Here is a 14,866-nt window from a genome sequence, read left to right as displayed (position 1 = left end):
GGTCAGCACCAGGATGCCCGGCAGTCTGTGGGCGCAGCCCTGGCGCCGTCCGAGCTGACTGGGAGGCAGACTCGTCGGCTGCCAGCCGCCAGAGGACGACTCTGGCTTCTGCTACAGATGAAGTCGGGTGCACGTGGGGACGGGAAGAACCGTGCAAAGGGCTTGGGAAGAAGAAATGAGAGGAGACAAAGTAGGAAAAACCCTGGGCCATCCGTGAGAGGCTGCCTGCACTGGGCAGGGAGAATGTCACCACTTTCCGCCCCTTCCTGTCCAGGTGCCCGGGATGAGTGCCCGACGGGTAAACAGAGACAGCAAGGGGAGGAGTAGCCCTGTCCTTTCCTTTCCGAATAAACTCACGCGTCAGACTCCCTGGGTTGCACAAGATGTTGAAGCAGTGTAAGAGGAAATAGCTGGGATCCAGTAGAGAAGATGAACTTCGGTTGTACTATTCCCACGGGAATTCCAACTTCTCCCCTCTTGTTAAATTATGTAATGGATCACTATGAATAAATCTCTCTCCCCCATTAGGTGATCTTTGGCTTAAATTCCTGCAGAGGTCTTTAATTATTAGGATTTATTTATTTTTATTGGAAAGATTTATAGAGAGAAGGAGAGACAGAAAGACCTTCCATTTGCTGGTTCACTCCCCAAGTGGCCACAGCCGCCAGAGCTGAGCCAGTTCGAAGCCAGGAGTCAGGAGCCTCTTCTGGGTCTCTCATGTCAGTGCAGGGTCCCAAGACTGTCTCCTACCTCTTTCGCAGGCCACAGGCAGGAAGCTGGATGGGAAGTGGAGAAGCCAGGACATGAACTAGTGCCCATACTGGATGCTTGTGCAAGCAAGACAATTGTTTAGCACTGAGCCATCATACTGGGCCCTCCACAAGTGCTTTCTAAAGCATGAACTGATCATATTGATTCTTTGCTTAATCTAATTCCGATATAAAGTCGAGAGGCCAGTGCCATGGCTCAATAGGCTAATCCTTCACTTTGTAGCTCCAACAGAATGAATGGATGCCAGTTTACATCCTGGCTGCTCCACTTCTGATGAAGATCTCTGTTAATGGCTGGGGAAGTCAGCAGAAAATGGTCCAAAGCCATGGGACCCTGCACCCATGTGGGAGCTGGGAAGAAGCTCCTGGCTCCCTGCTTTGAATCAGCTCAGCTCTGGCCATTGAAACTGTTTGGGGAATGAACCAGTAGATGGAAGATATTCTCTGTGTCTCTCCTTTGCTCTATAAATCTGCCTTCCAAATAAAATTTTTTTGTCTTTTAAGATTTATTTATTTTTTTATTGGAGAGGCAATTTACAGAGCAAAGAAGACACAAAGATCTTTCATCTACTGGTTCAAATCCACAGATGGCCACACAGCTGGGCTGAGCTGATCCAAAGCCAGGAACCAGAAACTTCTGGGTCTCCCACACAGGTGCAAGGTACCAAGACCTTGGTTCATCTTCTACTGCTTTCCCAGGCCACAGGCAGGAAGCTGGAAGGGAAGTGGAGCAGCCAAGATATAAACCAGTGCTCACATGGGGTTCAGTGCATTCAAGCTGAAAACTTTAGCCACTTGGCAACCATGCCAGGGCCCCAGATAGAACTGCTTAAAAAAATTTTTTTTAATGTAGAAGTTCATTGTTCAGAATGATTTTTACATTTTTATTATTTCTAAAGATTTTTTATTATTTGAAAAATAAATTTACAGAGAGGAGGGAGAGAGGATCTTCCACCCACTGGTTCACTCTCCAAATGGCCACAGTGTCTGGAATTGAGCTGATCTGAGGGTAGGAGCCAGGAGTCTCTTCCAGGTTTCCCACGTGGGTGCAGGGGCCCAAGGTCATGAACCATCCTCCATTGCCTTGCAGGTCATAAGCAGAAAGTAGGATCGGAAGTGAAGCAGCCGGGGCTTTTTTTTTTTTTTAAGATTTATTTTTTTATTTTTATTGCAAAGTCAGATATACAGAAAGGAGGAGAGACAGAGAGGAAGATCTTCTGTCCGATGATTCACTCCCCAAGGGAGCGCAACGGCTGGTGCTATGCCGATCCAAAGCCAGGATCCAGGAACTTCTTCCAGGTCTCCCACACAGGTGCAGAGTCCCAAGGCTTTGGGCCGTCCCTGACTGCTTTCCCAGGCCACAAGCAGGGAGCAGGATGGGAAGCAGGCTGCTGGGATTAGAACCGACGCCCATATGGGATCCCGGGGCGTTCAAGGTGAGGACTTCAGCCGCTAAGCCATGCCACTGGGCCCAGCAGCCGGGGCTTTAACCAGTGTCCGTATGGCATGCTGGTATTGCAAGGCTGAGGAATAGGCAGTGGAGCCACAGCACCAACCCTTGGAATGACCTTTAACAAAAGAGGTGTGGGTATTTAGCCAAGCACCAAGGATCCCTTGGGATTCCTACATCTCCTATCAGAGTGTGTCTTCTGTTGTTTGTTTTTTAAAGATTTATTTTTATTTTATTACAAAGTCAGATATACAGAGAGGAGAGACAGAGAGGAAGCTCCTCCGTCCAACAATTCACTCCCCAAGTGACTGCAACGGCCAGTGCAGTGCCGATCCGAAGCTGGGAACCAGGAAGCTCCTCTGGGTCTCTCACGTGCGTGCAGGGTCCAAAAGCCTTGGGCCGTCTTCGACTGCTTTCCCAGGCCCCAAGCAGGGAGCTGGATGGGAAGTGGAGCTGCCAGGATTAGAACCAGCGCCCATATGGGAATCCCGGGGCATTCAAGGTGAAGACTTTAGCCACTAGGCCCATGCCGCCAGACCCTTCTGTTGTTTGTTTAAAGGCTTATTTTCTTGAAAGAATGATAGAGCAAGGACAGAGAAATAGATTTTCCGTCTCCCATCTGCGGGTTAATCCACAAATGGCTGCAGAAGCCAGGCTGGGCTGAAGCCAGGAGCCTGGAACTCCATCAGAGACACCCATGAGGGTGGCAGAGGCCATTTTCTGTGTTCCTCTGCCATAAGCAGGTGGCTGGATTGGATGTAGAGCACCTGGGACTTGAACTGACACTCCAGTATGGGATGCTGATGTTACAGGTGGTGGCTTAACCCACTGAGCAGGTCCAGTGCACCTGAGTCATGGGTCTGTTCTCAATTCCAGCTTCCTATGCCACATGCTGGAAGGCCACAGGGGACGGCTCCAGTTCAGTCCCTGCCACCCACATGGAAGACCTGTCAACAACTAATTCATTGTACACCACTGGAAGTAACTAATGACAGTTCCTGGAAACTTGCAAGTAGAAGCAAAGTGTTAAGGATCCATTTTGTCTTTGCAATAAGAACTGTTTCAGAACTGATGAGGGCCCAGCGAGGTAGCCTAGTAGCTAAAATCCTCACATTGCCTGCACCAGGATCTCATATGGGCGCCAGTTCATATCCCAGCTGTTCCACTTCCCTTCCAGCTCCCTGCTTGTGGCCGGGGAAAGCAGCGGAGGATGGTCCAAAGCCTTGGGACCCTGCATCTGCGTGGGAAACCCGGAAGAGGCTCCTGGTTTTTTGTTTGTTTGTTTTATTTTTTATTGGAAAGTTAGATATACAAAAGGAGGAGAGGCAGAGAGGAATATCTTCCATCTACTGATTCACTCCCCAAGTGGCTGCAACAGCTGGAGCTGAGCCAATCCAAAGCCAGGAGCCCAGAGCCTCTTCTGGGTCTCCCATGTGGGTGCAGGGTCTCAGGGCTGTCCTCTATTGCTTCCCAGGCCACAAGCAGGGAGCTGGATGGGAAGCAGGGCCACTGGGATTAGAACCGGTGCCCATATGGGTTCCCAGTGCGTTCAAGGCAAGGGCTTAAGCTGCTAGGCTACCGCGCAGAGCCCAGCTCCTGGCTTTGGACCAGCTCAGCTTCAGCTATTGTGGCCACGTAAGGAGTGAATCAGTGCATGGAAAATCTTTCTGTCTCTCCTTTCTGTAATTCTGCCTTTCCAATAAAAGCAAGTAAATTTTTAAAACTTATTTTATGACATAGTTTAATAGGCATTGGGGTTTCCTCCTCCCCTCCCCTATTGTTCTCCTCTCCAGTCTTTCCCTAGGTGTCTTCCCATTGCCCTCAGAAGTCCATCATAACTGCCATTGAGGTGTCTTGCAACCATGTATGGGCCTATCTGTTATTTCACTGTGAGACCATCCTTGTATTGCCAAGTACAGGGATATACTTCTCTCTGTTTCTGCCTAGGGACATATTTATTCCCACTGCACTTCCATTCTTCCTTCCCTTAGGTACAGTCCCCTATGGTTGAGAGGGATAAAAGAAGGAAAAAAATTAAGTAAAATGAAATAGTGAGCCTCCATCTCCATGGTGTTGTCGAACTCGTAGCAGGGGTATCGATGTGATGGTAGGGTGGTGCAAAGAGTGTCCACCGTCTTCCTGTAGAAATTAATGCTAGTGTATGACCCTGTGGTTCGAATGGGAGTACAGTACAGACTAGATCACTGTTACCCCTGGGTAGTAGCACTAACAGTGATAAGAGGGATATCAACAATCTCAGGTGATCATATGCAATTCATTTCATTAATTATTGATTCATAGGTTATATCACAATATCTTATTGCGTGTAGTACAATTTGGAGGTGTGATAATATACAGTTTACAGGTGCTATTTTTAGATTTGACATCGTATTACCTTATATTAAGGCAAACATATGATAGCTGACCTTTTGGGATTGGCTCATTTCCCTTAGCATAATAGTTTCCAGTTGGGCCCATTTGGCCATGAATAAATGTGTTGTTGTTTTTTTTTTTTTATAGCCAGATAGTGTTCCATAGAGTAGATGAACCATAGTTTCCTTATCCAGTCTTCTGTTGATGGACATTTTGGTTGCTTCCAAGTTTTTGTGATTATTGATTGTGCTGCTATGAACATAGGGGTGCATATTGTTTTTCTTGTTTAACAGGTCTTTTGGATATATTCCTAGAAGTGCTGTTGCTGGGTCATATGGTATGCACATTTTCAGTTGTCTTGAGTATTCTCCAAACTGACTTCCATAGAGGCTGCACCAGCCTGCAGTCCCACCAGCAGTGGAGTAGGGTTCCCTTTTCCCCACATCCTTGCCAGCAAAATGTTGTTGTTGGTTTTCTGTATGTGAGCCATTCTTACTGGAGTTAGGTGTACCTCAGTGATGTTTTTATTTGGATTTTCCTTATTACCAGCGAGTTTGAGCATTTTTTCATATGCCTGTCAGCTCTTTGGATTTGTTCCTTTTTTTTTTTAAGAATTTTTTTTTTTTGTTACAAAGTCAGATATACAGAGAGGAGGAGAGACAGAGAGAAAGATCTTCCGTCTGATGATTCACTCCCCAAGTGACCGCAACGGCTGGTGCTGTGCCGATCCGAAGCCAGGAGCCAGGAACTTCTTTCCAGGTCTTCCACAGGGGTACAGAGTCCCAAGGCTTTGGGCCGTCCTTGACTGCTTTCCCAGACCACAAGCAGGGAGTTGGATGGCAAATGGAGCTGCCGGAATTAGAACCAGCGCCCATATGGGATCCCGGGCATGTTCAAGGTGAGGACTTTAGCCGCTAGGCCACGGCGCCGGGCCTGGATTTGTTCCTTTGTAAAGTATCTGCCCATTTCCTGTGCCAATTTCTTGACTGGTTTGTTTGTTTTGTTTTAGTTGTTCTGGAGTTCTTTATATATTCTGGAGATTAACCCCTTGTCTCCTGTGTAGTGCGCAAAGATTTTCTACCATTCTGTGGGTTGCTTTATTACTTTGTTGATTGTTTCTTTTGCTGTGCAGAAGCTTCTTAGTTTGATGTAGTCCCATTTGTTTATTTTGGTCTTGATTGCCTTTGCTTTTGATGATTTTTCTAGGAAGTCAGAGCCTACACCTATATCTTGCAGAGTGTTTCCAACTTTTTCTTCCAAAAGTTTGATGGTTTCTGGATGTAGATTTAGATCTTTTATCCATTTAGATTTGATCTTTGTGTATGGTGAAAGGTGTGGGTCTTGCTTCTTATTTCTGCAAACTATCAACCAGTTGTCCCAACAGCATTTATTGAAGAGACCTTCCCTTTTGCCTGGATTGTCGGTGTCTTTCCAATACAAATAAAATCTTCAAAAAAAATGTCTGGGAGAAGCTTTAAAATGCTAAGACCCATTCATTACCATAAACAAAATAACCAGTCAGCCATTGGCTGTCTCTTGTTAGGCAATATGAAGCATATGGAACCGCTTATTAAGCATCCTTGCCCTAAACTGACTGCAAGCACAGGGCTTGGAGGAATGAGTTCACTGACAGCACAGGAAGGCAGTGCCATCCAGAAGGCTGAACGTGCTGACGGTGTCATGAGAGAAGAGGGAGGAGCAGCCTGCTTCTGTAGACTTAACCACCAGATGGAATACGTGAATTTGTTTGCATCCTGATTCAAACAAACCAAGTGTACAAAGCCATTTTTTTAGATAAGAAAATGTGATATTATGGTCAACATCCATTTTTTTTTAAGAGACACAGTAAAGTTGGTAGGTGTCTGGGATTTGCTGACATGTAACATCAGCAAGGAGAAGAGGGGCTAGTGGTATGGCTTAGCAGGGAAACCTGCCAGCTGCAACACTGCCTTCCCATGGGCGTGCCATTTCTTGTCTTGGCTCCCCCACTTGAGATCCAGCTGCCTGCTAAGGGCCTAGGGAAAACAGCTGGAGATGGCCCACATGTTTGGGCGCTGCCTCCCTTGGAGGAAGTCATGAAGCTTCTGGCTGTGGCTTGGTTTAGCCTGAGCTCTTACTGTTACAGCCATGCGTGGAGTGAACCAGTGCATGGAAGATCTCTCCGTCTTGCTGTAACTCTTTCAAATAATCTTTTTAAAAAAGGAAAATCCTGTGTGGTGCGTCGTCGTAATCGGCATGTCTGTGATGAGGACTGCAGTTTCGTGCTGCTTCAGAACCTTCAGCCTGACGGTTTTTAGCATGACACTCTTGGGGGCGGCTGGCACAATGGCTAAGTCCTCATCTCATAAGCGCCAGGATCCCATATGGGCTCTGACTTGTGTCCTGGCTGCTCCACTGGGAAAGCAGTAGAGGATGGCCCACAGCCTTGGGATCCTACACCACATGAGAGATCTGAAAGCAGCTCGTAGCTTCGGCTCAGCTCCGGCCATCGTGGCCTCTCCTTTCCTCATAAATCTGCTTTGCCTTTCAAAAAAAAAATCTTCAAACAATTCTTGGAAGTGCTTGGCATGGCAGTTAAAACAGCTGCACCTCACACTGGAGTGCTTGGGTTCACCTCTGGGGTCAGCTTCCAGTTCTGGCTTCCTGCTGACAGTGACCCCAGGAGGCTGCAGGAGGCCCAGTCACTCGGGGCCCAGCTTCAGCCAGGGGCGCCTCCACTGTTAGAGGTATCTGGGACATGAACCAGGAACTCTATTTCGCAAAGCTTTTTTTTTTTTTTAAGATTTATTTTTTTAATTGGAAATTCAGATATGCAGAAAGGAGGAGAGACAGAGAGGAATATCTTCCATCTACTGATTCACTCCCCAAGTGACCACAGTGGCCAAACTGAGCCGATCCGAAGCCAGGAGTCGGGAGCCTCTTCTGGGTCTCCCATGTGGGTGCAGAGTCCCAAGGTTTTTGCCCGTACTCAACCACTTTCCCAGGCCATAAGCAGGGCTTTTGGGATTAGAACCAGTGCCCATATGGGATCCTAGTGTGTTCAAGGCGAGGACTTTAGCCACTAGGCTACCATGCTAGGTCCTATTTCTCAAAGTTTTAAAAAAGGACTTTTTATTTAATGGGCAGATTTTTACAGAGAGGTCTTCCAGTTGCTGGTTCACTGTCTAAATGGCCACAATGGCCAGAGCTGAATAGATCCAAATGTGGGAGCAAGGAGCTGCTGCTTCCAGTCACCCACATGCATGCAGGCTTCTGAGGCCCTGGACCAGCCTCTCCTGCTTCCTCAGGCCTTCAGCACAGAGCTGGCTCAGAAGCGAAGAACCTGGGACATGAACTGGCACCCCTATGGAATGCCGTGCTAAAGCGCTGGGCCCCTTTTAATTTCCATTTTTATCAGATATATTTTATTGGTATTTGAAAGGTGGGTTTACAGAGAGAATCTTCTACCCATGGTTCACTCCCAAGACAGCTGCAATGACCACAGCTGGGTCTGAAGCCAAGACTGGAGCTTTATCCAGGTCTTTCATGTGGGTGCAAGAGCCCCAGGACTTGGATCATAGGTTGCTGCTTTCCCAGACCATCAGCATAAAGCTGGAACGGAAATGGAACAGCTGTGACATAAGCCAGCGCCCAGTATAGGATGCTGGCATCATAGGAGGCTTAACCTACTGGGTATAGCACTGGCACCTCAACTTTGATTTTTTAGCTAACCTGTGGTGAGCTCACAGTCTACCTTTGCAGCTTTGTCTAAACATTAAACCTGGATGGGAAGAAGGACAGCCGGGATTAGAACCGGCGCCAATATGGGATCCTGGCGCATTCAAGGCAAGGACTTTAGCTGCTACGCTATCGAGCTAGGCCCACTCTTTTTTTTTTTTTTTTTAATTGGACAGTCAGATATACAGAGAGGAAGATCTTCCGTCCATTGATTCACTCCCTAAGCAGCTGCAGTGGCCAATGCTTAGCTGATACAAAGCCAGGAGCCCAGAGCTTCTTCCAGGTCTCCCATGCAGGTGCAGGGTCCCAAGGCTTTGGGCCATCCTTGGCTGTTTTCCCAGGCCACAAGCAAGGAGCTGGATGGGAAGTGGGGCCAACAGGATTAGAACTGGTGCCCATAAGGAATCCCGGCATGTTCAAGGCGAGGACTTTAGCTGCTAGGCTGCCGCACTGGGCCCTGGCCACTCACTTTCAAGGCACCCTCTTTGTGCTGGAGCCATCTCTCCTGCTGATCTGCCCTCCATCCTTTCCCTGATGTGAAATTAATTATCTTCAAGGCCTTCAGCAGCAAAGTTTTCAGCAGTCATCTAGACCCAGTGTTGTCAACCTTGGTTACTTCCAAGGAATACAGCTAATCTCAACCTGAAGACCCCATTTCTCTGTCTTGCTACGTTAAGTGCTCCTGAAAGGCATGCAGGACGATGTCCCAGAGTACCAAATCTGTATAAAAAAGTGCCTACGATTGGGCCCAGCGTGGTAGCCTAGCAGCTAAAGTCCTTGCTTTCCATGTGCTAGTTCTAATCCTGGCAGCCCCATTTCCCATCAGCTGTTTGTGGCCTGGGAAAGCAGGAGAGGACGGCCCAAAGCCTCGGGACCCTGCACCTGCATGGGAGACCTGGAAGCAGCTCTGGGCTCCTGACTTAGGATTGGCTCAGCTCTGGCTGTTGCAGCTGCTTGGGGAGTGCATCAGTGGACAGAAGCTCTTCCTCTCTGTCTCTCCCACTCTCTGTATATCTGACTTTCCAATAAAAATGAAATAAAACTTATAAAACAAAGCACCTGTGATAACACCCTGGGTGACCTGCCTGTGCTAATGTGGGCACTAATCTTAATCTCAGTGTTAAGTGCTCCCCTGGGTGACTTTGCCTCTCTTTGCCTGTTTTCTCGTCTACAAGGTCTCCTTTATGTCAGAGTTGATCTGGGTTAGGAAGGGCTCAGAACACTTTGTGACATGCAACAAGCACTCGGAAACACTGATTAGTAAGCTTAGGACTCTTGTCCTTACTTTCCTCCCAAATGTCTGGCACGTGAGATGCTCAGTAAAGTGACTGCTGCTTTGGATAGCTTCGGGTCACCACACTGACCCTCCCCCAGCCTCCAGCGCCTGCCTGGAGAGTCTCCATAGAGGTCTGAGGTTAAGTGGGTGGGAACAGGAGAGGCTAGGAATGCATGGGTGTCATAGTACGGCAGATGAAGCCACTGCTTGGGATGCATACATTCGATACTAGAGTGCCTGGTGGCGTCCTGCCTACCCTGTTTCCCATTCACCTCTGTAATGCACGTATAAGATGGCAAATGATGGCCCAAGTGTTCGGGTCCCTGCCCCCCACCATGTGGGAGACCTGGATGGAGCTCACGGTTCTTGGCTTTGGTCAACCCCAGTCCCACCGTTATGGGCATCTGGCAAGTTGGCCAGCAGATGGAAGATCTCCTTCTCTCTGCCACTCTGCCTGTGAAATCAATCAATCTTTTAAAAACAGAGAGAGATTAGGCAATGTGCATGCCTTCCTTATGTGGCGAGGACGGTAAGATAGAGGGGTCAGAGAGCTGCTGAGGCTGAGGGCGTATGTCATTTATTGAGGCCATTTCTCCATCACTGGTCACTGCTCTTGACTCGCAGGACGACAGGAACTGAACTGCAGGGGATCATGCCCAGCTCCGTGATCACCAGATCCACGAGCTCAGGGGGAGTGACGTCATAGACGAGATTCAACAACCGCAGGGTTGGTTGGCTCTGCCAGTCAGCCAGGGCCACGTGATCTCCCCGCTCACACTGCAGGTCATCAGGGTCATCTGGAACGGGAGGTGCACCCATCATGTCCTTCTAGAATTAGTGGTGTAACCCTCGCTCTCCCTCTAATGTTCTCAGTGTCCTGGAAGCTTTTTTCTGTCCCCCTCACCCCAACCCTTACCTAGCTCGTTAGAGACAAAGGCATCAGTCTGTACACGTTCACAGAACTTGTAGGTTTCACAACAGACCAGCACTGGCACGTTATGGGCTCGAGCCACCAGGGCCAGTTGGGCTGTCCCCACCCGTGACATCACAGACCCGTTGGCCAGGAGTGCGTTAGCTCCCAATAGCACCTTAGAAACCTGTTGGATTTGGAGAGTGAGGAAGCAGAAGACAAACAAGCCATCAGTGCACAATGAAGCCCTGGAGAGCAGAAAGAAGGCTCTCCTTGGAAAACCGCTGGCCGTGGGCTCAGCAACCTCCCACAGAACTGGAGTGACTTTTGTCCCCCTCCCTGCTGGCAGCTACTAGCTTAATATAATCTTGTGAGAGTGACACGGTGCTACACAGCAAGCTGCAGGTACTTCTGCCAAACATACACCTGGCTATATAATGCTAACACTTCTAAGTAACCGTAACCCTCGGGAGGGAGGTAGGACTGTCTGTAATCCCAGACTCTTTTTCTCTCTAATTTCAGAGTCCTTCCCTCTGCCCTCACCTCTGGGAGGACGTAAGAAGCTGCAGAAATGAGCAGGTACGAGGCGGGGACTCCGGCACGGACCAGAAAGCGCAGCATGTGCCTCCCCTCCAGCCGGGGCCGGCTGTCCACCACCACCACCCGAAACTGCCGGCCCTCACTCCAGGCCTCCTGAAGGATCCGCGATACCAGGGATGAGCTGGAGTGAGAAGGAGCCCCTGTGAAGATCCCTCCCGGATGCCAGCTCACTGCCGAGGGCAGGGTGGGACCCCACCTCCCCAGCTGTCTTGCCAAGTCTGCACCATACCATCCGTACACCAGGATCACATCTCTATTGCTGATCTTCTGGGAGGCAAAGCGCACGATCGCCTGTGCGGCCAGCACAATCTTCTCTTGCACATACCGATCAATCGCTGCCCGGATTTCTGCCTTGGCCTAAATGGAGGGAGCATGACACTCAGGGACCAAGAGGTGGACACCTTTTCTCTCTGGACTGTTCCGCTGGGCGCTCAAGCAGGCACTCATGGTGAGCTCAAAGGGTACGAAGGAACAGGAGTCAAAGCACCCAAGCACGCCCTCAACCTCAAGCCCAGAGCAGCCAGCGCGTCTCCTTGGCATGTTTGCTCACTGCACCCTTCCCACTCATCACCTCCTCTTCCCGCTTGGTGCTGCTCACACCCGTGATCTCCTTGTTGAGGAACTTGATGGCATTGTACATGCTGGCCGACAGGGGGCGGCACTGAGTCAGGAAGCTACAAAAAAAGATAAAATGTAAAGCTAGGCTTACTTTGGTGGCAAAGTGTGGAACCCATGCCTTTCATGTCCCACTTCCTTTCTGAATATCTTTCACATGCACCATGTGCATTTGAAAGGCTATAATGCCAAAAGAAGCTCATGGCCAGTTTCACTTTCTGCAGACTTTTCTGAAGCAGCCTTGGGAACCTTATAAGTCATTGTAGCTTAACAGAGTTTCACACTGTAAAACACTGCTTCAAAGAACAGGAAAAGGAAAATAGAGAAAGCCAGGTGAGAGAGGTGGGTGTGTCCTGGCATGGCCTGTCCTCACCTGATGTAAGGCTTAAGCTTCGCCACCAGGTCCCTGCAGAGCTCCTCACTGGGGGGTGTCGTGTAATCCTCGATTACCTGAATGGCACACAGGTTCATGAGCGGACAGCCCCCTGACCAAGCTGGGGTGCAGCCTCACAGAGGAGGAGAGTCCTGAGGCGGCCCCAGAGACCACCCCGGGCGAGGGAGGGCGTGTGTGGGTGCAGGGGAGATGGGAGAGAAGGACAAGGCCTACCTGCTGCAGGGCCCGGAGCAGGGCGATGCAGCGAGCGTTGGAGCCGCCGATGAGGCCCTGGGAGTAGCGCAGGCCGAGCCGCACCATGGCTGGGTGGATCACAGAGGATGGGATGCTGATGGGATGGCGGTGTCACAGGCTTTGCAAGGGGGCTTGAGCACGCACTGCCCACCTGCCCCGATGAGAGGACCGTCCTTCACCAGCACACAGGCCCCCATGCCTAGACTTCCAACCGCCAGACCAAGACCCCCCAGACTTTACGGAGGTGATGGTTTTGTGGTCTCCTACCTCATGTACTGGGTCAGGGAGTTACGTCTGCTGTACTGGGGCAGGTGGGAGAAGAGACTGACTTTGGAGCCATAATCCTTTCGAATTGGAACCTTGACGGAAGAGGGGAACAGATCAGTACTCTAACCCTACAGGAAGGAGGTTGGCAACAACGTGACCAATGAGACTCTGTTCACCCCAATATCCAACCTTCTCCAGGGTCCTCCCAACTTGGCCCCAAACTCATTCGGGCCACCCAAAATGATCAACTTAAAAAATTCATCTGCTATAGAGGTAGGGGATTTTGAATTGTCCCTGTGGTTGCTCCAGCAGGGCCAGCAGCCCACATAACCTTGCTGGTCTTAGGCTGCCGGTCCACCCCTGGCACCCCTGCGGCGGCCCAGCTCCCCGGGAGGTCCTTGCTGGGGTCCGCCCCCCCAGCTCCTTGCTGGGGTCTACCCCCCCAGCTTCCTGCTGCAGCCCAGCTCCCCAGGAGCTTCTTGCTGGGGTCCACTCCCCCCAACTCCCTGTTGCGGCCCAGCTCCCCGGGAGCTCCTTGCTGGGGTCCACCCCCCAGCTCCCTGCTGCGGCCCAGCTCCCCCAGGGAGCTCCTTGCTGGGGTCCACCCCCCCACCAGCTCCCTGCTGCGCACCTGCTGTCGCTCTGGTTTTCTTACAAGCCTTCTAAGAGGGACAGAGTCATCCACCTGGATGTGCTCGGTGAGTCGCTTCACTCCTACAACATAACAGCCAGGGAGGTTTGGAAATGGGAAATCTGTGCTTCCAGCATTAGGGGCATTGAGAAAAAAGCAAGTGGGGGAGTCCAGGGAGAACAGGAAGAAACAGGAGAAGAATGGGGTAGGGGGCAACATTGTGACCTCTGCCTTCAGAGGTGAGGCAGCATGGGGGAAGAAAGCTATTTGACTGCCAGTAGTCCTGGGAGTCAGGAGCCTGTGGGTTTTGCACCCAGGTTACCTGCAGCAGCTTCTACAGCCACGCTGGGTGAGGCCTGGGCAGGCTGCCCTCCTGACTCCCCCTTCCTTGCCTGCTTCAGAGCCCGCTCGGCCTCCTGCTTGGCCCGGCGCTCGGCGCGCAGCTCAGCCTTGCTCCGGCAAGCTGGGCCTTTCTCACCAGGAGCGCCAGGTCCTGGTGGTTCTTTGGCTGGACCTACTAAAGGTACAAGAAAGAGATGGTGGCCAACGCCAGTGCTATCTGTCCCCTGGCCAAAGCTTCTCTCCCTGTTTATGTCCCCCCGCCCCGCTCCAGCTGGTTTTGGCTTCTCCCCTACCCCCCACCACACCTCCCGCCAGCAGGCTCCACACCCCCAGCCCTTTGGCATAAAGAGCCCTGCACCTGGACACGCTGCGGGTGCTGTGGACCCTGCGGGGGCCGCTTCTGTTGCAGTCCCCTTTTCTTCTTTCCGTTTCTTTTTCTGCTGTTTCTTTTCCTTCCGAAGCTGCAGCTTCTCTTCTTGGGTCATCTCCTTCCCCCCGGCCTGGGACACACAAATACGAAGAAGCACTAAGGACGCTTACACAATTCCCACAAGGCGAAGTTCCCAAGCCTCCCTAACTCCAAGGGAGTCGCGAGCCGCAGACGCCGGCCGTCAGGGGGCGGCAGAACTGACAGAGCTCCCGCAGCTGTCCAGAAAGACCGAACTGGGGTGGAGTTGGGGCTCTGAGAGCCGGGCACAGCTCTCCCCAGCGAGCCCAGGACAGGCGGTGGGGCAGGACAAGGCTCACCTACCCCGGGCCGAGCAGAGAGCTCCGTTTTCATGCCGGATCCCGAGTCTGTATCAGAAAACAGGGCGCAGAGTGAGCCAGAGAGGCTCCGGGAGGGCCTGGCGGCGCCTGCGCCAGGAGCGGGCGGCTGCCGGCTGGGCATGACCACGGCTCGGCCGCCCGGCGCCGGCAAGCCAGGGACCCGCGTGGGGACGCACTGCGCGACAGGATCAAAGCCAAGACGTGGGGTGGCGAGGGAGGGACGAAGGCGGGGTCACCCATCTTCTCGCCGGAACCCGCCGGTGCGCAGTGCGGGAGTGCGCCCGACACGAGTACACAGGAGTCCCGCGTGGCGGAGGGACGAGAGCAAGAAGGCCCCAAGGCGCTCTAGGCCCAGCGCCACCTCCGGAGCTAGTCGGCCCGCGTACCCGGCGGAGCTCAGGACTCCTCACTCACCCTCGCGAACAGCCACAGCCACAGCAGCCATCGTACTCCTACCTAAGCTCCGCCAGCCGGGTCACTGGGCCGTCCCAGGAACTTGCTCCGCGGTCACCAAGGCTA

At 51.5% G+C, this 14,866-nt stretch overlaps 1 protein-coding gene across 3 annotated transcripts; it reads right to left on the bottom strand.

Annotated features, from left to right (window-relative positions):
* Positions 1 to 10,147: 10,147 nt before the first annotated feature.
* On the bottom strand, positions 10,148 to 14,801 carry EIF2B4 (eukaryotic translation initiation factor 2B subunit delta). 3 transcript variants are annotated; one of them, XM_004582681.4, is made up of 13 exons: positions 14,762 to 14,801; positions 14,331 to 14,374; positions 13,938 to 14,079; positions 13,560 to 13,751; positions 13,238 to 13,320; positions 12,607 to 12,698; positions 12,319 to 12,433; positions 12,085 to 12,161; positions 11,668 to 11,770; positions 11,326 to 11,453; positions 11,040 to 11,217; positions 10,503 to 10,683; positions 10,148 to 10,383 (listed from the first exon to the last, which is right to left on the bottom strand). In XM_004582681.4, exons 1-13 carry the CDS (start codon positions 14,790 to 14,792, stop codon positions 10,184 to 10,186), a joined length of 1,566 nt encoding a protein of 521 aa, XP_004582738.2. In that variant the 5' UTR covers positions 14,793 to 14,801; the 3' UTR covers positions 10,148 to 10,183. The 3 variants fall into 3 exon arrangements, with proteins under 3 accessions (XP_004582738.2, XP_036352711.2, XP_058524129.1); XM_036496818.2 differs by lacking the exon at positions 14,762 to 14,801 and having other exon boundaries at positions 13,560 to 13,754; positions 14,331 to 14,707; XM_058668146.1 differs by lacking the exons at positions 13,238 to 13,320; positions 13,560 to 13,751; positions 13,938 to 14,079; positions 14,331 to 14,374; positions 14,762 to 14,801 and having other exon boundaries at positions 12,319 to 12,407.
* Positions 14,802 to 14,866: the final 65 nt, after the last annotated feature.

The sequence above is a fragment of the Ochotona princeps genome, chromosome 8, assembly GCF_030435755.1.
Source record: "Ochotona princeps isolate mOchPri1 chromosome 8, mOchPri1.hap1, whole genome shotgun sequence".
NCBI classification, from domain to species: Eukaryota; Metazoa; Chordata; class Mammalia; order Lagomorpha; family Ochotonidae; genus Ochotona; species Ochotona princeps.
This window is presented reverse-complemented; position numbering and strand designations above follow the sequence as displayed.

Bases quoted from the DNA above. Each gene is read 5' to 3' on its own strand.
- EIF2B4 (XM_036496818.2), bottom strand. From the start codon at position 14,468: ATGCCCAGCCGGCAGCCGCCCGCTCCTGGCGCAGGCGCCGCCAGGCCC. The intron at 14,080-14,330 runs GTAGGTGAGCCT...TGTGTGTCCCAG, and splicing joins AGCTCTCTGCTCGGCCCGGG to GCCGGGGGGAAGGAGATGAC. The intron at 10,384-10,502 runs GTAAGGGTTGGG...CTCCCGTTCCAG, and splicing joins CTTTGTCTCTAACGAGCTAG to ATGACCCTGATGACCTGCAG.